Source organism: Scyliorhinus canicula, chromosome 1 (genome assembly GCF_902713615.1).
Source record: "Scyliorhinus canicula chromosome 1, sScyCan1.1, whole genome shotgun sequence".
NCBI classification, from domain to species: Eukaryota; Metazoa; Chordata; class Chondrichthyes; order Carcharhiniformes; family Scyliorhinidae; genus Scyliorhinus; species Scyliorhinus canicula.
The window spans coordinates 311,360,473-311,383,833 of record NC_052146.1 but is presented as its reverse complement, the minus strand read 5'-3'; the positions used below and the strand labels follow the sequence as shown (position 1 = coordinate 311,383,833).

At 48.2% G+C, this 23,361-nt stretch overlaps 1 protein-coding gene across 1 annotated transcript in view; it reads right to left on the bottom strand.

The window, feature by feature from the left end:
• Positions 1 to 839: 839 nt before the first annotated feature.
• LOC119965751 (extracellular matrix-binding protein ebh-like) overlaps positions 840 to 23,361 on the bottom strand; it is a 155,738-nt gene continuing 133,216 nt past the window's right edge. The window contains exon 5 of the mRNA XM_038796578.1: positions 840 to 1,078. Coding sequence (XP_038652506.1) covers positions 1,060 to 1,078 — 19 coding nt within the window. The 3' untranslated portion in view covers positions 840 to 1,059. The remainder of the gene's footprint in view (positions 1,079 to 23,361) is intronic.

The following is a 23,361-nucleotide window of genomic DNA, read 5'->3' as shown; positions in this document are numbered from 1 at the left end:
GGAATTGAACCGTGCTGCTGGCCTGCTTTCAAAGCCAGCCATTTAGCCCAGTGTGCTAAACCATTAGACTTCGAAGTCCAGATTTTTATTGAATTGAAATGTCACCATGTGCAGTGGGGCCACCAGAGCATTCCCCTGGGTCTCTGGTTTACTACTCCAGTGACAATACTATTATACCTCCCTTTATTGCTGAGTAAGTGCCGCTTGATCGCACTGTTGCTGACTCCTTCCACCACTTTGCTGATGATGGAGAGTAGACGGATAGGGCGGTAATTGGCTGGGTTGGATTTCTCCTGTTACTTGTGTACAGGACACACCTGGGCAATTCTCCACATTGCTGGGTAGATGCCAGTATTGTAGCTGTACTGGAACAGCTTGGCTAGGGGGGCGGCAAGTTCTGGAGCACAAGTCTTCAGTAATAATGCCAGTATATCGTCAGGGCCCAGAGCCTTTGCAGTATCTGGTGCCTTCAGCCATTTCCTGATGTCACGTGGAGTGAATGGTATTGGCTGAAGACTGACATCTGTGATGCTGGTCCCCAGAGGTTGAGGTCAGTACTACAGTGACCCAGTTTTATTTCTTTTACCATTTTCGGAGTCAGTATCACTACAAGACACTGAGAATCGTTCCAGAGTTTGTGATTTCAATGAGAGTTTTGGATGGTGTCCAGTGTGGGGTAATTGCCCATCAGACGTTTCAACACCCAGGCATTGACACGGGTGAGTGTTCGCGTGGATTGGTTCCCAGCGCATCTTTGATGCTGAGCAGCTGAGAGTTTGTCTGGACATTGATGAGAATTATTAGATAGAGCTCAGAATGGAAACAATTAAGACAATATCATTGGTGAATCAGAAGTGTTTATACACAACAGGATATCATATCAACACAGAATCAGGGCCTGGGAGTGTCCAACCATCCAGAAATATTTAATAACTAAATACATCATGTCGCTCTCAGTTATTGGCGCTGTGTATTCTCCACTCATTCACCTCGGGAAAATTGTATGTAGTAGTTTGGATTATCTTGGTCTCTGAGGGTTAGTCCAAATTACAAGACCTTTTAAAAGGTCGATGCAGATCTGTGAAAACAAGAGTGAGGATTATTTTTCAGCCAGTCCTTCGTAATTGACACGTCATAATTGTTCAAACATGTGTCAGGTCTGCCCAGATACATGTGAGATTATCGGTGTAGGATTGTTCATGCAGGAATGGTCACTCCTGTCTGGTCAGTGTGCGTGATCAATGTTGACCGCAAGTTGCTTGAACTTCACCTTCAGACAGCTACACTGGGTGACAGCAATTTACTCACTCTCTGGAGACAAGCTAATTCTTTCTTTTCTCATGTCCTCTTTAAATTCCCCCCTCCCCTCTCCGCAAACCGTCCCGCACTTCTGTCAAAGTCCCCCTTTTCCCTCTTTCTCAACATCGTCCTCTCACTCTACATTGGAATATTGCGCACAATCCTGGTGGCCACACTGCCAGAAAGATGTGGAGGTTTTGGAGAGGGTGCAGAGGAGGTTTACCAGGATGTTGCCTGGTCTGGAGGGTGTTAGCTATGAGGAGAGGCTGAATAGACTTGGACTGTTTTCATTAGAAAGTTGGAGGCTAAGGGGCGACCTGATAGAGGTCTACACGATTATGAGGGGCATGGATAGAGTGGATGGGCAGGCACTCTTTCCCAGGGTGGAGGGGTCAGTCACCAGGAGGCATAGGTTTAAGGTCCGTGGGGTAAAGTTTAGAGGAGATGTGTGAGGCAGGTTTTTTACACAGAGGGTGGTGAGTGCCTGGAACACGCTGCCAGGGGAGGTTGTTGGAAGCAGATACATTAACGGCGTTCAAAAGGCATCTTGACAAACACATGGATAGGATGGGTATAGAGGGATAAGGCACGAGGAAGGGCTGAGAGGTTTGGCCAAGGGTGATATCATGACCAGTACAGGCTTGGAGGGCCGAAGGGCCTGTTCCTGTGCTGTATTGTTCTTTGTTCTATCCCAACCCTTCTCTCTGAACCACGGGCAGCAGGGTAGCATTGTGGATAGCACAAATGCTTCACAGCTCCAGGGTCCCAGGTTCGATTCCGGCTTGGGTCACTGTCTGTGCGGAGTCTGCACATCCTCCCCGTGTGTGCATGGGTTTCCTCCGGGTGCTCCGGTTTCCTCCCACAGTCCAAAGATGTGCAGGGTAGGTGGATTGGCCATGATAAATTGCCATAGTGTCCAAAATTGCCCTTAGTGTTGGGTGGGTTTACTGGGTTTTGGGGATAGGGTGGAGTTGTTGACCTTGGGTAGGGTGCTCTTTCCAAGAGCCGGTGCGGACTCGATGGGCCAAATGGCCTCCTTCTGCACTGTAAATTCTATGATTAATCTCTCATATGTCCTTCTCTCAGCATTAACATTTTTCCCTGGGCCTTTCCCTTTGCCTTTCCCTCTGATTCTACCTCTCTCTCTATAAGCAGCCTAATGCCCTTGCTAAAGTTCAGAAAACAGAACCAAAATCTACAATAGGTGTCTAACTACGATCCTGTCATTTCTTTTTTTAACATTCACAGCCTATTCTATAAAAGTGTGCAATAAAAATTGATGTCCACGTATATTGTGAAATTTGTCCTATTTTTCAAAGTTATTTGAAGAAAATCTAGATCTGAAAATGTTCAAAGCTGAAGCAAAATATCCCATCGTTAAAGCTGATTAATTGACATTGAGGTATCGCAAAAAATAAATCCAGGACCAAATCACCACTCTCGATAGAAATATCCAGCCACTGGGTCACTGTCTGTGCGGAGTCTGCACGTTCTCCCCGTGTCTGCGTGGGTTTCCTCCGGGGGCTCCGGTTTCCTCCCACAGTCCAAAGATGTGCAGGTTAGGTGGATTGGCCATGGTAAATTGCCCCTTAGTGTGCAAAAGATTAGGTGGGGTGACTGGGTTACGGGGCAAGGGTGGAGGTGTGGGCTTGGGTGGGGTGCTCTTTCCAAGGACCGACGCAGGCTCGATGGGCCGAATGGCCTCCTTCTGCACTGTAAGGATTGTCTGATTCTCTAACACAGAAGTTAACAAGCAGGCCCTGCCAGCAATCAGCCCAATGGCCTTTGTTGCAGTGAGATTGGAGGGGATTGGAAAATAAAGAGGTCTTGCTAGAATTGTACAGGGTGTTGGGGAGACCACCTCTGGAACTCTGAGTGCGGGTTTGGGCTCCACATTTAGAAGATATATTTGTATTGGAGATGGTGTGGTGAAGGTTCAGTCGATTGGTCCCTGGGGTGAGGGGATTGTCCTGTGACGAGAGGCTGAAAAAATGGATCTATTTTCTCTGGAGATTGAAAGAATGAGAGGTGATCTGATTCAAAGTATAACATTCTGTCGGAGCTCGATAAGACAGACACTAGAGATTGTATCTGCTGTTGGGGGAGTCCTAAAACACAGCGGCCACCGGCTCAGCTTTAGAAGCTGACCATTTAGGACTGAGATGAGGAGAACTTTCTTCCCTCAGGGGTTGCGAATCTTTGGAATTCTTTCCCCCAGAGGGTTTTGGAAGGTCCAACAATGAATATATTTAAGGCTGGGGATAGGCAACCTTTTGGACTGACAGGGGATTAAGGGAAATGGGGAGCGGGCAGGACAGTAGAATTGAAGCCCGAGAACAGCTATGATCATGTTGAATGTCAGAGCAGGCTGGATGGGCCGAATGGCCCACTCCTGCTACTATTTCTGGTGGTCGTGTGTTCTTCTGTCCAGGTTTTTGTCGAAAATTTGATCACAGAATTATGAAATTTGCATTGTAGCAATGTTTAACTTTCTTTAAATTCTTAATTTGGAGATTATAATTTTCAGGTACTAATTTAAGAAATGAGAAAGCAATTTTGAGCGATCTCGGTGGTCAGAACGCAAAAATCAGGTAAAGGTAAAGTCACCATAGTCCCAGATAACCACAGGCTGCTTCCCTTTCCCTTTTCAGGGAGAGAGCTGACTGGTGGAGATTCAACCTGAGGATCACAACACCTCAGGCGAGGGGCAAGGTTTAGAAGGGGGGGGGGGTCTCCATGAATAACCTCAGCTGGTACGGGGAATTGAACCCACGCTGCTGGCATCACTCTGCATCATAAACCAGCTGTCCAGCCCACTGAGCTAAACCGGCTTGGTCTTGTATCAATTATCATCCTGCAGTGCAGAAGGAGGCCATTCAGCCCATCGAGTCTGCACCAACCCACGGAAAGAGCTCCCTACCCAGGCCCAGTCCCTAACCCCGTAATCTGTGCATCCCTGATGGGTCAATTTAGTGTGGTCAATCCACCTAATAATAACAATAATCTTTATCAGTGTCACAAGTAGGCTTACATTAACACTGCAATGAGGTTACTGTGAAAAGCCCCTAGTCGCCACATTCTGGCGCCTGTTCGGGTACACGGAGGGAAAATTCAGAATGTCCAAATTACCTAACAGCACGTTTTTCAGGACTTGCGGGAGGAAACCGGAGCACCCGGAGGAAACCCACGCAGACACGGGGAGAACGTGCAGACTCCGCACAGACAGTGACCCAAGCCGGGAATCGAACCTGGGACCCTGGCACTGCAAAGAGACAGTGCTAACCAATGTGCCACCAGGCTGCCCCTGCTGATTGTGCTCCTGTGAAGCTCCTTGCGATGTTTTTGTGTTATGTTTCAGTGGTATGATGCTGTTGTTTTGAACTTTAAAGGCTTCCACAGCTTAAAATATTCCTTATTGTTGATGTTCACAATTGAGCTGCTCCCAATTGAAACTGACCTATGATCAGCGTCTGACCCAGACACAGTTCCTGCCTGGCTAAACCCACCCCTCGCTGTTCATGGGGAATTGTGTTTTACTCAAATTGGTTGCCATGGTTCCTTACACAAACAGGACTGACCATGCTGCAGAAATACTTCATTGACTAAAGTGATTTGGAACGTGCTGAGGTGGTGTGGGTCAAAACCAGACGCTCAGCACGTCCACGTGACTCAGGGACAAGAGAGGGATTCCTGTTATTGAGCAGGTGTAATGCGTCCTGTTGCTGGACATGCGTTTGGGATGGAAAATGGCTTCAATGTCTCTGCAGATACAGGAATGAAAGGCACAGTGTGGTGAATGTATTATACCAATAATCCATCCGTGTATTTGTATCTGTGCTGTCGCACTTTTATTTGTATATTTGTATATGTGCCATACTGTTGCCCTTGTGAAAATGAAATGAAATGAAAATCGCTTATTGTCACGAGTAGGCTTCAATGAAGTTACTGTGAAAAGCCCCTAGTCACCACATTGCGGCGCCTGTTCGGGGAGGCTGGTACGGGAATCGAACCGTGCTGCTGGCCTGCTTGGTCTGCTTTCAAAGCCAGCGATTTACCCAGTGTGCTAAACCAGCCCCAATGAAGTTACTGTGACAAGCCCCTAGTCGCCACATTGCAGCGCCTGTTTCGGGGAGGCTGTTACAAGAATCGAACCGTGCTGCTGGCCTGCCTTGTTCTGCTTTGAAAGCCAGCGATTGACCCAGTGTGCTAAACCAGCCCCTCCTATGGGCCATTGTATGGCATTAAACATAGGGGAACATGTTGGGGCATGTATGGGCTCCGCCCATGGCTCCTCCCCTTGAAGGGAGGTATAAAGAGTAGTCGACCTGTAGGCGGTTCTCAGTATTGGTTCAGTCACAGGCAGGTACTGCTCTAAGTTGATTAAAGCCACGGTTTACTTCTACTCATGTCTTGAGTAAATTGATGGTTGCATCACACAGTAAACACAACCGGGAGCGACGCTCAGCGATGGAGGTTAACGGTGTGGATAAATATTCGACAGGAAACGGTTAGAAATTGGTTGCGATCGCAACAGAAAATGCCAGAAAATCCGGATACGACGGCAACAGTTGATTCATTGTTCAAATGGAATTACCTTCCTTCCCCCTCCCAGGAGTGCTGTTAATGTCACTTTCAAATCTCAAGTTCTGGTCGCCACATTATAGGATGGATGTGATTGCACTGGAGGGGGTGCAGAGGAGATTCACCAGGAGGGCTAAATCGCTGGCTTTTAAAGCAGACCAAGGCAGGCCAGCAGCGCGGGTTCAATTCCCGTACCAGCCTCCCCGGACAGGCGCCAGAATGTGGCGACTAGGGACTTCAGCTCATTCCCGTTCCTGGAAAAGACTCCATTGTCTGCATTCAGCTCAATCCCACTCTGAGCTATCTTTCCACTGGTATCATTCTGTTTGGACACATTCGTGTATATTTCCTCATTGGATACTTTTGGATCATTCCCATCTTTGGGAACCTCTCCACTGGCTGCATTTTGTTCATTCCCGGCCTTGGAAAACACTCCACTGGCTGCATTCAGCTCATTCCCAGCCCTGGATGTCCCTCCACTGGCTGCATTCAGCTCATTCCCAGCCCTGGATGTCCCTGCACTGGCTGCATTCAGCTCATTCCCAGCCCTGGATATCTCTCCACTGGCTGCATTCAGCTCATTCCCAGCCCTGGAATGTCCCTCCACTGGCTGCATTCACCTCATTCCCAGCCCTGGATATCCCTGCACTGGCTGCATTCAGCTCATTCCCAGCCCTGGATATCTCTCCACTGGCTGCATTCAGCTCATTCCCAGCCCTGGATATCTCTTCACTGGCTGCATTCAGCTCATTCCCAGCCCTGGATACCTCTTCACTGGCTGCATTCAGCTCAATCCCAGCCCTGGATGTCCCTGCACTGGCTGCATTCAGCTCAATCCCAGCCCTGGATGTCCCTCCACTGGCTGCATTCAGCTCATTCCCAGCCCTGGATATCTCTCCACTGGCTGCATTCAGCTCATTCCCAGCCCTGGATGTCCCTGCACTGGCTGCATTCAGCTCATTCCCAGCCCTGGATAGTCCTCCACTGGCTGCATTCAGCTCATTCCCAGCCCTGGATGTCCCTGCACTGGCTGCATTCACCTCATTCCCAGCCCTGGATGTCCCTCCACTGGCTGCATTCAGCTCATTCCCAGCCCTGGCTATCTCTCCACTGGCTGAATTCAGCTCACTCCCAGCCTTGGAAGGGATGCCACTGGTATCATTCTGTTTAGACACATTTGTGTATTTTCCTCCACTTGTTGCATTCAGCATATTTCCGCCTTTGGAAAACCCTGTTACATTGAGTTCATTCCTGGATATTATCCAACTGGTTCCATTCAACACATTCCAGTAACTTGATTGAAGCCTACTCATGACAATAAGCGATTTTAATTTAATTTCATTTCATTTTTCATGCTGCCTGGGTTGGAGTGTTTAAGTTATGAAGAGAGGTTGGATAGGCTTGGGTTACTTTCTCTGGAGCAGAGAAGACTGAGGGTGACCTGATCGAGGTGTACAGGATTATGAGGGGCATGGGCAGTGTGGATAGGGAGCTGCTGTTCCCCCTCGTTGAAGGGTCAGTTACGAAGAGATACAAGTTCAAGTGAGGGGTGGGAGGTTTAGAGGGGATTTTAGGAAAACCTTTTCACGCAGAGGGTGGTGACGGTCTGGAACGCACTGCCTGGGAGGGTGGTGACAGTCAGGAACGCACTGCCTGGGGGGCTGGTGACGGTCTGGAACACACTGCCTGGGAGGGTGGTGACGGTCTGGAACACACTGCCTGGGAGGGTGGTGACGGTCAGGAACACACTGCCTGGGAGGGTGGTGACGGTCAGGAACACACTGCCTGGGAGGGTGGTGACGGTCAGGAACACACTGCCTGGGAGGGTGGTAGAAGCAGGAACCCTCACAATCTTTAAAACGCATTTGGAGGAGCTCTTGGAATGTCGCAATATTCAAGGCTATGGGCCAAGAGCCGAGAAGTGGGATTAATGTAGATTTAATCTAGTTTTGTCAGTGCAAACCGTACCAGCCTCCCTGGACAGGCGCCGGAATGTGACGACTAGGGGCTTTTCACAGTAACTTCATTGAAGCCTACTCGTGACAATAAGCCATTTTCATTTTCAAACGTGATGGATTGATGAGCCTCTTAAGTACTGGATGACTCTATAAATTGATAATGTGAAGGAATACCCTGGCTAATAATGGGAAGTGTTGGCCCCATTACTTTGCCCCGCCCCCTGCATCAAATATCCAGCAATCCAGAGTTAAGGAGACAGAGGCCGAGCTGGGAATTTTCTCAGCAGCTTCTCCGGCCCACGATGGGCCGAAGTCCCGCCGCTGACAGGCCTCTCCCTCCGACGTGGTTTAAATCACCTCTGTGCCGGCGGGATTGGCGGCGTGAGTGGGCCCCCGGGGTCCTGGGGGGGCGCGGGCTGATCGGACCCCGGGGGGTGCCCCCATGGTGGCTGGCCCGCGATCGGGGCCCACCGATCGGCGGGCGGGCCAGTGCCGGGGGGGCACTCTTTATCTTCCACCGCTGCCATGACCTCCACCATGGCGGAGGTGGAATAGACCCCATCCACCACGCATGCGCTGTTGGTGACGTCAGCGGCCTCTGACGCACCAGCGCATGCGCGGACCGCCGAAGGCCTTTCGGCCAGCCCCGACGCCGGGCAGCGTAGCGCCAAATCCGTTGTCGCCAGTTTTGCCGCCAGCCGGCGGAGTGGAAACCACTCCGGCGGGGGCCTAGCCCCTAAAGGTGCGGAGAATTCCGCTACGCCAGGACCCCCCACCCCGCCGGGTAGGGGAGAATTGCGCCCCAAGTTTGGGAGTTGAACTTTTCAGAAAGATGGACTGAAAGGAAAAGGAAGTGGTGTAGATTTACTGGTGAAGAAAGAGATCAGTGATGTAGTGGGAAATGAGCACTGGTAATCAGATATGGAATCAGTCTGGGTAGGAACAAGAAACAGCAAAGGGAAGAAGTCCCTGGTGGGAGTAATCTATAGGTCCCAAAACAATAGTTCCACAGTGGGGCACAGGAAATACGGGAGTTTGTAAAAAAGGTACGACAATAACTATGGGTGATTTTAATATGCATTTAGACTGAATTAATCAAATTGGCAAGGGCGGCCTAGAGGGAGAGTTCATTGAATGTATTAGACATTGTTTCTTGGAGCAATATGTTGTGGAACCAACCAGGGAGGAGGCTACTCTGGATTTGATATTGTGTAATGAGGAGGGATTAATTCATGACCTCATGAAATGAAATAAAAAATGAAAATCGCTTATTGTCACGAGTAGGCTTCAATGGAGTTACTGTGAAAAGCCCCTAGTCGCCACATTCTGGCGCCTGTCCGGGGAGGCTGGTACAGGAATCGAACTGTGCTGCTGGCCTGGCTTGGTCTGCTTTAAAAGCCAGCAATTTAACCCAGTGAGCTAAACCAGCCCGCTGACCCCATAGTTAAGGATCCTCAAGGGAAGAGTGATCATAGCATCGTGGAATTTCAAATTCAGTTTGGGGGCGAGAAACAGGAGTCCCACACTTGAATTCTAGAATAAAACAAACGTAATTACATAGGCATGAGGAGAGATTTGGCCCATATAGACTGGGCAGGAAGGCTAAAAGGTCGGACAGCTGATGGGCTGTGGCAGTTGTTTAAGGAGATACTCAATTCCTCACAACTAAAATCTATCCCAGTGAGGAAGAAAGATGGGAAGAGGGGGGAAAACCATCCATGGCTAAACAAGGAGATCAAGGACATGATAAAGACAAAATCTAAGGTATATCATAGTGCAAAGGCCAGTGGCTGGCTGCAGGATTGGGAAATTTTAAAGATCAATAAAGGGTTTCTAAAAAGTAATAAAAAGAGCAAAGTAAATGAGAAAAGAAAACTAGCGTAAAATATCGAAAAGAACAGCAAAACGTGTGCGTAAAAGGGGAGAGAGTGGCTAAGGTGAATGTTGGCCTCTTAGAAGATGAAACTGGTGAGTTAATAGTAGGGAACACAGAAATGGCAGAGAAGCTAAATCAATACTTTGCCTCAGTTTTCACGGTAGAGGACACTAGTACCATTCATAGAACATAGAACATTACAGCGCAGTACAGGCCCTTCGGCCCTCGATGTTGCACCGTCCTGTGAAACCCCTCTAAAGCCCATCTACACTATTCCCTTATCGTCCATATGCCTATCCAATGACCATTTGAATGCGTTTAGTGTTGGCAAGTCCACTACTGTTGCAGGCAGGGCCTTCCACGCCCTTACTACTCTCTGAGTAACGAATCTACCTCTGACATCTGTCCTGTATCTATCTCCCCTCAATTTAAAGCTATGTCCCCTCGTTCTAGACATCACCATCCGAGGAAAAAGGCTCTCACTGTCCACCCTATCTAATCCTCTGATCATCTTAATGCCTCAATTAAGTCACCTCTTAACCTTCTTCTCTCTAATGAAAACAGCCTCAAGTCCCTCAGCCTTCCCTCATAAGATCTTCCCTCCATACCAGACAACATTCTGGTAAATCTCCTCTGTACCCTTTCCAATGTTTCCATATCCTTCCTATAATGCGGCGACCAGAACTGCATGCAATACTCCAAATACGGCTGCACCAGAGCTTTGTACAACTGCAACATGACCTCATGGCTCTGAAACTCAATCCCTCTACTAATAAAAGCTAACACACCGTACGCCTTCTTAACAACCCTCTCAACCTGGGTGGCAACTTTCAGGGATCTATGTACATGGACACTGAGATCTCTCTGCTCATCCACACTACTAAGAATCTTACCATTAGCCCAGTACTCTGTCTTCCTGTTACTCCTTCCAAAATGAATCACCTCACACTTTTCTGCATTAAATTCCATTTGCCACCTCTCAGCCCAGCTCTGCAGCTTATCTATGTCCCTCTGTAACCTGCAACATCCTTCCGCACTGTCCACAACTCCACCGACTTTAGTGTCATCAGCAAATTTACTCACCCAACCTTCTACTCCCTCCTCCAGGTCATTTATAAAAATGACAAATAGCAGTGGCCCCAAAACAGATCCTTGTGGTACACCACTAGTAACTGGACTCCAGTCTGAACATTTCCCATCAACCATCACCCTTTGTCTTCTTACAGCTGGCCAATTTCTGATCCAAACTGCTAAATCACCCTGAATCCCATGCCTCCATATTTTCTGCAATAGCCTACCTATGGGAATGGATAATTCAGAGGGAATAGAATGGAACCTGGAACAATCAGCATTAATAGGGAAATGGTACTCAACAAACCATTGGGATTGAGGGCAGTCAAGTCCCCAGGTCCTGATGGCCGACATTCTAGGGCGTTAAAGAAGTGGCAGCAGAGATAGTGGATCCATTGTTATAATATTCCAAAATACCCTGGACACGGGAAAGGTTCCAGTGGAATGCTAACGTAACGCCCTTATTCAAAAAGGGAGGGAGGCACAATGTGGGATATTACAGAGCAGACAGTTTAACATATGTTGTTGGGGAATTGTGAGAATCCATTATTAAGGAAGTAATATCAGGACATTTGGAAAGTCAAAGCGCTATCCATCAGAATCAGCACAGTTTTATGACGGGAAAATCATATTTGGCTAATTTGCTAAAGTTCTTCAAAGATGTAACAAGCAAAGTGGATAATGGGGATCCTGTAGATGTATATCTGGACTTCTGGGTGGCGTTTGATAAGGTGCCACACAGAAGGTTAATTCACAAGGTCAGATCACATGGGATTAGGGGTAATTTATTAGCTTGGATAGAAGACTGGCTGACGGACAGGAAACAGAGAGTCGGGAAAAATGGGTCTTTTTCTACATGGCAAATGAAACTAGTGTGTGTCACAGTGTTCAGTCCTTGGACTCCAGTTATTTACAATCTATATTAACGGCTTGGATACAGGGATAGAAGGTTCTAGAGCCAAATTCACAGATGACTCAAAAATAGGTGGGACAGTAAGTTGCAATGAGGAAATAAGAACTTTACAAATGGATACAGATAGGTGAGGAGAGTGGGCCAAACTGTGGCAGATGGAGTTTAACGTGGATACGTGTGAGGTCATGCATTTTGGTTGGAAAAATGGGAAGGCAACTTATTATCTAAATGGAGAGAGTCTTCGGGGAGCTCCATTGCAGAGGGATCTGGGTGTCCTCGTGCATGAGTCACAGAAAACTAGCATTCAGGAACAGCAGATAGTAAGGAAAGCGAATGGAATTTTGGCCTTTATTTATAGCAAAAGGAATTGGGTATAAAGGTAAGGAAGTGTTGTTGCAGCTGTACAAGGTATTGGTAAGACCGCACCTCGAGTATTGTGCACAGTTTTGGTCTCCCTATTTGAGAAAAGATGTAGTGACATTGGAGGCAGTTCAGAGGAGGTTCACTAGGTTGATTCCAGAGGTGAGGGGTTTGTCGTATGAGGAGAGAGTGAACAGTTTAGGCCGATACTCTCTAGAGTTTAGAAGAATAAGAGGAGATCTAATTGAGATGTATAAGATGATAAAATGTATGGATAAAGTAGACATGGAGCTGATGCTTCTTCTTGTGGGGCATTCTAAAACGAGAGATTATGATCTTAGAATAAGAGGTCGCAAATTTAAAACAGATTTGAGGAGAAATTACTTATCTCAAACGATTGTGAATCTGTGGAATTCGCTCCCTCAGAGTGCGGTGGAAGCTGGGACAGTGAGTAAATTTAAGGAGTAGATAGATTTTTAATTGGTAATGGTTTGAAGGGTTATGGAGAATGGGCAGGATAGTGGAGTTGGGGCTGAGAGAAGATTAGCCATGATCATATCGAATGGCGGAGCGAGCTCGAGGGTTTCAATTGCCCAATCCTGCTCCTAGTTCTTCAGTTCTTATATTCTTTTAGTGTACATCAAAATTCCTGTTGAAATTCCTGATCATCTCCCCTTCCACCATCCTCACAGACAGTGAGTTCCAGGACATTGCCGCTCGCTGAATAAAACATTCTTCCTCACATTCCTCCTGCAGCTCCTTCCCAAGGCCTACAACCTGTGTCATGTTGTCCAGCCTTCTCTGTGGCACTTTGTCAAATCTTTCTTCAAACCCATACAGGCAGCATCCACCACATTCCCTTTATCAACCTTCTCTGTTACTTCATCAAAAAATTCAGTTAGATTAGTCAAGTACAATTTCTTTTACAATCTGGAACCATTCTCCTTAATTAACTCAAACCTCTTTCCAAGTGTCTGTTGATATTTTTTTCCTGATGATTGTTTTGGAAACCTTACCCAATGATGTTTAACTGACCGGCCTGTCGGTACTGGATTGTCCTTTACATCCTTCCTTCAATAAGGGTGTCACATTTGCCAGTCTCCAGTCCTCCGGCATCTCTCCATCGTATCTAGGGAAGTTTGGAAGATTATATCAAGGCCTCATCCTGTCTCCACTCCCACTCCCTTTAGCAACTAAGTATAAAAGCTATCTGACCCAGGTGACTTACCACTCTAAGTGTAACCTTTCCAGCATGTCTACCCTCTCAATTTTCACCCCATCCATTACCTCCACAACCTCCACTCCTGATATTTTGTCCGATTCTTCTTCATTTGTAGAGGAGGTCCAGAGGGGCCTCCACAACGGCCAAGCCCGCGATGGGGGCCACCGATCGGTGGGCGCGCGTGATCTGGTGGGGGGGGGGAAGAACCTTCTTCTGCGCCGGCCTGCTGTGTGGGTCCGCCATCTCGCACGGGGCTGGCGTGGAAGTGGCCGCTGCGTGCATGGGTGGACACGCAGCCGGAAGTGCAGCTGCGTGGAGCACTCCGGCACCGTGCTGGCCCCTCCCCCCGTGGGCCACAGAATCGCTGGCCCACGAGGTGTTTATGCCGGCGTCAACACTTAGCCGCGTTTCAGAGAATCCCGGCCAATGTTTCCGTTGCTATCGGTGGAAATTCCCATTGACGCCACCCCACCCTGCTGGGAAACACATGTTTGGTGGGATCAGAGATTCCTACAGCCAGAGAACATCCGGAGAATTCACACCCACGGCCACAGGCTCCCCTTTATGAACCTTGAACTTCTCAAACACTCTTCATAAATTATTAAACAGGGTTTCTCTTTCATAAATCTATGTTAATATTGTCTGTACCCATCATTGTTTTAAATAGCCTGCAATAACCATCTTAACAATGGATTCCATCAATTTCCCCAAAGCAGGTATTAAATTAACCGTCAATATTTTCCTTTTTTCTCTCTTTCTCCTTTCTCGATGTCACAACAGAGATTTTCCGATCCACTGGGACCCCTCCAGAATCTAAGGAATTTTGGAAGATTATAACCAATGTATTTACCATCTCTGCTGTCACTTCTTTTAAAACTTCTTTAAAACCCAAATATACGGGCCATCTGCTCCTGGAGACTTTAGATCTAATAGTTTTCCCAGCACCTTTTTCCTCGTGATGGTGATTGGTTGAAGACCCTTCCTCCTGATAACGTCTCAATTTTCACATACCTGTGGGACGTTTTCCAAATCCTGCTGCAGTTGAAAAATCACAAAATTCCCACCCAACACTGCCAGCATTTCCATGATCAATTCCCCAGACTCAGGGTGCCATCTATCGAGCTCACTGCACTGTGCTCGACACGCAACATGGCCAGTACATTTTACAAAGAAAAGTACAGCACAGGAACAGGCCATTCGGCCCTTCAAGCCTGCGCCGACCATGCTGCCCGTCTAAACTAAACCCTTCTGCACGTCCGGGGTCCGTATCCCTCTATTCCCATCCTATTCATGTATTTGTCAAGATGCCCCTTAAATGTCACTATCGTCCCTGCTTCCACCACCTCCTCCGGCAGCGAGTTCCAGGCAGCCACTACCCTCTGTGTAAAAAACTTGCCTCGTACATCTCCTCTAAACCTTGCCCCTCGCACCTTAAACCTATGCCCCGTAGTAATTGACCCCTCTGCACTGGGGAAAAGCCTCTGACGATCCACTCTGTCTATGCCCCTCATAATTTTGTAGACCTCTATCAGGTCGCCCCTCAACCTCTGTCGTTACAGTGAGAACAAACCGAGTTTATTCAACCGCTCCTCATAGCTAATGCCCTCCATACCAGGCAGCATCCTGGTAAATCTCTTCTGCACCCTCTCTAAAGCCTCCACATCCTTCTGATAGTGTGCTACTAGAATTGTACTCAATATTCCTCTCGCGGGATTTACAAGCCTCAAATGGCTTTGTGAGATCTCGAGGCGTCACAAACATGGACCAGGCATACCGGCACCTGGGGTGGGGGGGGGGGGGGGGGGGGGGGGGACAGGGGTGTTGGGGTATCGCTCAGGTGATCGGGGGCCCCTTAAGACCGTAAAATATAGGGTCAGAATTAGGCCACTCAGCCCATCGAGCCTGCTCCGCCATTCAATCATTAAATCGCTGGCTTTGAAAGCAGACCAAGCAGGCCAGCAGCACGGTTCAATTCCCGTACCAGCCTCCCCGGACAGGCGCCGGAATGTGGCGACTAGGGGCTTTTCACAGTAACTTCATTGAAGCCTACTCGTGACAATAAGTGATTTTCATTTCATTTTCATTTCATTTCATGGCTGATAGTTTCCCATCCCCATTTTCCTGCCTTCTCCCCATAACCCCTGATTCCCTTATTAATCAAGAACCTATCTATCTCTGTCTTAAAGACACTCAGTGATTTGGCCTCCACAGCCTTCTGCGGCAAAGAGTTCCACAGATTCACCACCCTCTGGCTGAAGAAATTCCTCCTCATCTCATCTCAGTCCAAAGATGTGCGGGTTAGGTGGATTGGCCATGCTAAATTGCCCGTAGTGTCCTAAAAAGTAAGGTTAAGGGGGAAGTTGTTGGGTTGTGGGTATAGGGTGGATATGTGAGTTTGAGTAGGGTGATCATTGCTCGGCACAACATCGAGGGCCGAAGGGCCTGTTCTGTGCTGTTCTGTTCTAAATCTCTGTTTTAAAGGATCGTCCCTTTAGTCTGAGATGGTGTCCTCTGCTTCTAGTTTTTCCAACAAGTGGAAACATCCTCTCCACGTCCACTCTATCCGGGCCTCGCAGTATCCTGTAAGTTTCAATAGGATCCTATCTAAATGTTTGTAGAAACTCCGGGTATCTGATTAATTTAAGGAGCTATCTTACTCTCACACTCACCTTTCTCTCTCTTCATTATTTGGAAAGGTAATGGCAGGGATTTCCCCCTGCAGCCTGGCCTGTTTAATGGCAGTATAAGCAGCTCGCCATTGGCGTCTGGTGGGGTCCTCCAGTCCCACCCATGTTTCGGGTGTTTTGTATGGTTTTCCTGTCCCGCCAGCAAGGAACTCTCTCTAACTGGATTGCACTGCGTGGGTTTTGGGAGGGGACTGGGTGTTGAGCTACTGAATCAGAATCCCCACAGTACAGAAGGAATTCGGCCCATTGAATCTGCACCAACCTCTGGACCCTCCCTCGGCCCACTCACCCACCCTATCTCAATAATCCCTTGGCCTAACCTGCACATCTTTGGACTGTGGGGGGAAACCAGAGCACCCGGAGTCCCTGCCTTATGTTGGGGCTCCTTAGAAACACCAGCCCCATTTATAACCTGATATTAACCCTGATATTCTGACAGCGTTATGTTGGATCACATGATAGCTGATCATGTGATGTTTACAAATGTTGTTGCCTCTCGCACCCTGTCAGCTTGGCCTTTGGTGTGAAGTCCCAGTCAGTGTGGAGGTGATCTCTCCGGATTGGCTAATTTAGTCTCACTCGCTGCTCTTCCCCTAGAACCTGGAAAATGATCATTCCGCAAGTACGGATCTCATTACCTTTCGAAGGATCCTCTGGAATCTGATTTCACAAATCTCTCAGTCAGCGATTTTAAATCTGTCAACTCTCGTTACCAATGCATTATTTGTCTGTCCCTGGCCTGTGCGCATCACTGGGAGGGGCTGCAGTTATTGTCCATCCTTAATTGCTATTGCCGGAGGTTTCTTCCACTTGTTCATTATTATAAACATTGCAATTTGACCTCCTTGTAACCTTCTCTGTTTTACGGAGAACAATTGCAATCTCCACACCACCAAAGTTCTCTCTGGTCATTATGACCTCTTCCTCAAGGCTTCGATACCCTACCTGAATTGTGCACAATCGGAGGGAGGCCATTTGGCCGATTGAGGCTGCAGCCAGCCTCCGGAAGAAGGTACACAATACTCCACTTGAAGGTCCACTCAATGGTTTGTGAAAGTGCATCACAGCTTTCTCACCTTGCATTCAACACCCTATTTTCAAAGCGAAATACCACCTATGCTTTTTTAACCACCTTATCAATTTGCCCGACAACCTTCCAACATTTGTAAGTATGCACCCCAACTTTATTCTACTTTTGAAACAGCTGCAAAACAGTATATAATCAGTACCAATCAGCTTATATTTCCCATTAGCCAATTACAGAGCACATTTACCCTGTCCATTTGATAACGTGTAACACACTGTTTTCCTACTACTTCATCCAATGCCTTTTGGAAGTCCTGTACATACATCGACTACATCACCGTCATTAACCCTCTCTGTTTCTTCATCAAAGAATGCACTCAAGATAAAGTGGATACAGTGGTTAGGAAGGCATATGGTATACTTGTCTTTATTAGCCAAGGCATAGAGTTTAACCTGAGGAAGGAGCTGTGCTCCGAAAGCTCGTGTTTGAAACAAACCTGTTGGACTTTAACCTGGTGTTGTAAGACTTCTTACTGTGCTCACCCCAGTCCAACGCCGGCATCTCCACATCATAGAGTTTAAGAGCAGGGAGGTGATGCTTAAAATGTTGGTTAGGCCACAGCTAGAGTATTGTGAGCAGTTCTGGAATCCACATTATAGGAGGGCTGTGATAGCCACTGGGAAGGGTGCAGAGGAGATTTACCAGGATGTTGCCTGGGCCGGAGAGTTTTAGTTATGAAGAGAGATTGGATAGACTGGGATTGTTTTCCTTGGAGCAGAGGAGACTGAGGGGCGACAAGTATAAAATTATGAGGGGCATTGATAGAGTAGACAGGAAGAAACCTTTCCCCTTGGGGGAGGGGTCAATGACCAGGGGGCACGGATTTAAGGTGAGGGGCAGGAGGGTCAGGGGGGATGTGATGAAAAACCTTTTTCACCCAGAGGGGGGTGGGAGTCTGGAACTCGCTGTCTGAGAGGGTGGTGGAGGCATTTAGATGAGCACTTATGATCCCAGAGCTGACAAGGCTATGGGCCAAGTGCAGGGAACTGGGATTAGAATAGTTTCGGTGGTTGTTTTTTTAAAATAAATTTAGAGTACCCAATTCATTTTTCCAATTAAGGGGCAGTTTAGCGTGGCCAATCCGCCCACCCTGCACATCTTTGGACTGTGGGGGCACAACCCACTCAAACACGGGGAGAATGTGCAAACACCACACGGACAGTGACCCAGAGCCGGGATCGAACCTGGGACCTCGGCGCCGTGAGGCTGCAGTGCTACCCACTGCGCCACTGTCCTGTCTAGATGGTTGTTTTTGACTGGCGCAGATGCGATGGGCCGAAGGGCCTTTTCTGTGCTGTAGACGGCAATGACTCTATGACTCTATGATAGTAAGACATGATTTGCCTTTCCGATTGAGTGAGACAGAATACCTTGGTCAGGTTGATGAAGGATGAGCAGAGTGGTTGGAATTATCTCACAGTTGCAGAGCAGTGAAAATCATATCCATTGTTCCCGGTTTGTTTGGAAGCCACTGGCTTTCCGGAAGGATTTCTTTGGAGACGAGGAGAAGGCTGGAATTCAGGTGATGACCTTCACGGTGATGGAGAGGGGGGGGGGGAGATTCCTCAGTAGTCCCCACAGTCCGCTTTGTCTCCTTTCTTGAAGATTGTGGCATCCCAGAGGTCGGCTCTGTACCCAGATTTTCAGTGACAGCTGATGGAGATGGCGAATGATCTCTTCTCCAAGTTAGAACATCTCCACTGGGACCCCACCCACTCCTGTGGCTTTTCCATTCTTCGTGTGTTGAATGGCGGCTCCGATTTTGCCACGCTTGATGTGATTCCAAGATCATCTTAGATTGAGGAGTTGGGGGATTTCCTCAAAGATGTCCTCATCTCTGGATGTATCACGGTTTGGGGATTCTTTGAAATGTTCTCTTGAAAAAGGAATGAAAAATGAAATGAAAATCGCTTATTGTCACGAGTAGGCTTCAAATGAAGTTACTGTGAAAAGCCCCTAGTCGCCACATTCCGGCGCCTCTTCATCTAAGGCCGATGTTTTCTTTGTCTCTTAAGAGGGTTCCGTCATTACTCTGCTCTGGTTTAAGGCTGAGGGTATGGTGTGCAGACATTGCCATGGTGACACTGAAGATGCCCCGGGTGTCGTGCTGGTCAATGAGGAAAGGCAGCACTGTGGCTTTCTCAGTCCATCATTGGATCTTGGTTTCTCAAGTTCTTTGTGCGTCCACCGTGGCTTTTTGATGATCTCTCCTCTTTGCCTTGCTGCTTATGTTGTTTTGCCAGGGGGGGAGATCTTTCCTCTTCTTGCTGATGAGGGGCTGGGTTCTCCAAAAATGGGGCTATGTCCCCACACCGGCGTTACACCACCCCAGTTTCCTACAAAAAATAAACGGCCACTCACTTGCCATCAGGGGGCTAGCAGGGACCCGGGGAGCTTCACACAGCTTTGGCTGCGGATACGGGCACACTTTGAGATGATGGCTGTCTTCAGTTCTCTGCAGTTCTCCTCCACTCCGTTAGAATGCACACTTTGGAGATTTTGGTGAAGACATTGTTGGAAATCCCCGAGCATGTCTGGTTCTTGAAGCTGCTAAAAGGTGATGTTTTTCTGAGCTGTTGCTTCTGGTAGAGTTTGATGGATGTGGAGGAGCGGATGTGCAGGTGGTCTGTCCCGCAGTCTCTGCTTTGGCCATCGCTTTGACGATGAGGACATCCTTCTGGTCTCGGGATCAGACCATGATGAAGTCGATTATGTGCCAATGCTTTGATCGTGGATGGTTTCAGGAAGTCTTGACCGTGACTTTTTGGTGGAACAGAGTGTTAGTGATGACAAACTGGTGTTCCGCACATTTGGCGTACAGGAGAATCCCGTTGGAGTTGCAATTCCCAACTCCTTCCTTTCAGATGGTTCCTTTCCAGAGTTGGGAGTCCTTTCTAACCCTGGTTTCGAAGTCCCCAAGGAGGACGATCTTGTCTCCCTTGGGAATGTTGGAGAGTATGGTGTTCAGGGCGGAATCGACAACTTCTTTGAGCTCATCATTGGCATCAAAGGTTGGGGCGAAGGCACTCACCACCATTGTCTCCAGGTTCTTGGCAAGTTGCAGTCGGAAGGTCATGAGGCGCACATTGAATTTTTATATCTTTATAAAGCATTTTGAGGTCCTCTTTTATCTTATGCGCTAATATTTTTGCATAGATTTTCTCTTTGTTTCTTCTATTCCTTATCAATTTCCCTGTGTTCTCTATAGTCATGCAGCCTTTAACCGCATGCTCTACCCACCATTGCCTTCCAGCCGAAGAGGGTGGTGGAACTGGAAATAATCAATGATTTCAAAAGGAAATTGCTCGCCATGTGAGTGAGGTTAACTTGCAAAGCTACAGTCAACAAACAATTGCTCATTTCCTCTTCCTGCACCTTTGCAGTTCCCGACTCAATATCATTTGCTGCATGAAACTCTTTCTCACCTTCCCCCTACATCTCTTACTCAAAACCTTAAATCTGTACACCCCCCCACCCCCCCTCCCCCCTGTACCATCAACCAGGGCAGCACGGTAGCATTGTGGATAGCACAATTGCTTCACAGCTCCAGAGTCCCAGGTTCGATTCCGGCTTGGGTCACTGTCTGTGCGGAGTCTGCACATCCTCCCCGTGTGTGCGTGGGTTTCCTCCGGGTGCTCCGGTTTCCTCCCACAGTCCAAAGATGTGCAGGTTCGGTGGATTGGCCATGATAAATTGCCCTTAGTGTCCAAAATTGCCCTTAGTGTAGGGTGGAGTTACTGGGTTATGGTGTTGACCTTGGGTAGGGTGCTCTCTCCAACAGCCGGTGCAGACTCGATGGGCTGAATGGCCTCCTTCTGCACTGTAAATTCTATGATAATTCTATGAACCAATGGGAAGGGGTTTTCCTTATCTACCTTAACCAAACCGGTTATAATCTTGTACAAATCACCCTTTCCTCTCCTTTGCTACAAGAACACCAACCTTTCCATCCTTGTAACTTAAACCCTCTGAATCCTGGAAGAATTCCAATAAATCCCGGCATCCTCTCAAGAACCAGCACATCTTCTTCGAAAGTGTGGTGGCCAGAATTGGATGCAATCTGTTTGCCGTTTTTTTAATCTCAGCCCCCCCCCCCCCCCCCCCCCCCCGTCCCCTGCACACTCTCTCCTGTGTTATGGGCCCCAGTATAAGATCCCAGCTTTGCAGGATATTTTGGGTCCCACGCCCACCTCAATTGTCCAGCCTCCCCCTCTTCCCAAGCCCCCATTCCACACATGCCATAGCATTTCAGTGAACAGTCATCCATTCAACGCAGGATTTTAAAAGCCGCTACTTTGCACGTGGATAGAGGAGACTGAGGTAAGACGAGAGTAGATAATAGAACCTGAAAGAGACGGGGAGAGAGTGAGAGAGAAAGGCTTGAAGTTCACGGACAGTACGCAAGTGAGGTAGATTATCAGGCTGGAATCATCAACCTGGGGATGAAATGGAAACATGTTGCACGGTAGCACAGTGGTTAACACTGTGGCTTCACAGTGCCAGGGTCCCAGGTTTGATTCCCGGCTTGGGTCACTGTCTGTGCGGAGTCTGCACGATCTCCCTGTGTCTGTGTGGGTTTCCTCCGGGTGCTCCGGTTTCCCCCCACAAGTCCCGAAAGACGTGCTGTTAGGTGAATTGGACATTCTGAATTCTCCCTCTGTGTACCCGAACAGGTGCCGGAATGTGGCGACTAGGGGCTTTTCACAGTAACTTCATTACACTGTTAATGTAAGCCTACTTGTGAAATGAAAAAATGAAAATCGCTTATTGTCACGAGTAGGCTTCAAACGAAGTTACTGTGAAAAGCCCCTAGTCGCCACATTCCGGCGCCTGTTCGGGGAGGCTGGTCAGGAAATTGAACCCGCGCTGCTGGCCTGTTTGGTCTGCTTTAAAAGCCAGTGATTTAGCCCAGTGAGCTAAACCAGCCCGACAATAAAGATTATTATTATTAGAAAGTGAGTGTATAACATGGACAAAGGGATAACCAGAGATAACAACATAGACAGCATGAGATAGGAGATTGTAAGATTAAGAAATGATGTGATATTTAGTATGAATTGGAGAAACAGAGAAAAACTGTGAGACAGTGGGCGGGATTCTCTAATAATAGGGCGTGAAAAAACCGGCGCCAATGGGAGTTTAATGCAGAAGAACGTTGTGAGGTGATTCATTTTGGAAGGAGTAACAGGAAGACAGAGTACTGGGCTAATGGTAAGATTCTTGGTAGTGTGGACGAGCAGAGAGATCTCGGTGTCCATGTCCATAGATCCTTGAAAGTCATGTCCATAGATCCTTGAAAGTTGCCACCCAGGTTGAGAGGGTTGTTAAGAAGCCGTACGGTGTGTTAGCTTTTATTGGTAGAGGGATTGAGTTTCGGAGCCATGAGGTCATGTTGCAGTTGTACAAAACTCTGGTGCGGCCGCATTTGGAGTATTGCGTGCAGTTCTGGTCGCTGCATTATGGGAAGGATGTGGAAGCATTGGAAAGGGTACAGAGGAGATTTACAAGGATGTTGCCTGGTATGGAGGGAAGATCTTATGAGGAAAGGCTGAAGGACTTGAGGCTGTTTTCGTTAGAGAGAAGAAGGTTAAGAGGTGACTTAATTGAGGCATACAAGATGATCAGAGGATGAGATAGGGTGGACAGTGAGAGCCTTTTTCCACGGATGATGATGTCTAGCACGAGGGGACATAACTTTAAATTGAGGGGAGATAGATATAGGACAGATGTCAGAGGTAGGTTCTTTACTCAGAGAGTAGTAAGGGCGTGGAGTGCCCTGCCTGCGACAGTAGTAGACTCGCCAACACTAAACGCATTCAAATGGTCATTGGATAGGCATATGGACGATAAGGGAATAGTGTAGATGGGCTTTAGAGGGGCTTCACAGGACGGCGCAACATCGAGGGCCGAAGGGCCTGTACTGCGCTGTAATGTTCTATGTTCTAATGGCCCCTAAGTGAGGAATTCTCACCTTTCTTGGGGGATAGATTACTGCCGGAGTTGCCCCCACAACTCCAGCTGGCACGGAATGTCCCGCGTGAATCCGCCCATGCGCGGAACGGCCGGTATATTCCTGCACATGTGTTGGGGTTCCCTTCTCCGCGCCGGCCCCCGGGCAATGTGGCAGAGCCGTATAGGGGTCCGGCGCGGAGTAAAGTAGGCCCCCACGGAACCAGCCTGCCCGCCGATCGATAGGCCCCGATTGCTTGCCAGGCAACCGTGGGGGCCCCCCCCCAGGTCGGATCACCCCCCACCCCCCCCCCCCTCCCTCCGGCACACTCACCTTCCAGGTCCCGCCATGGGGGAG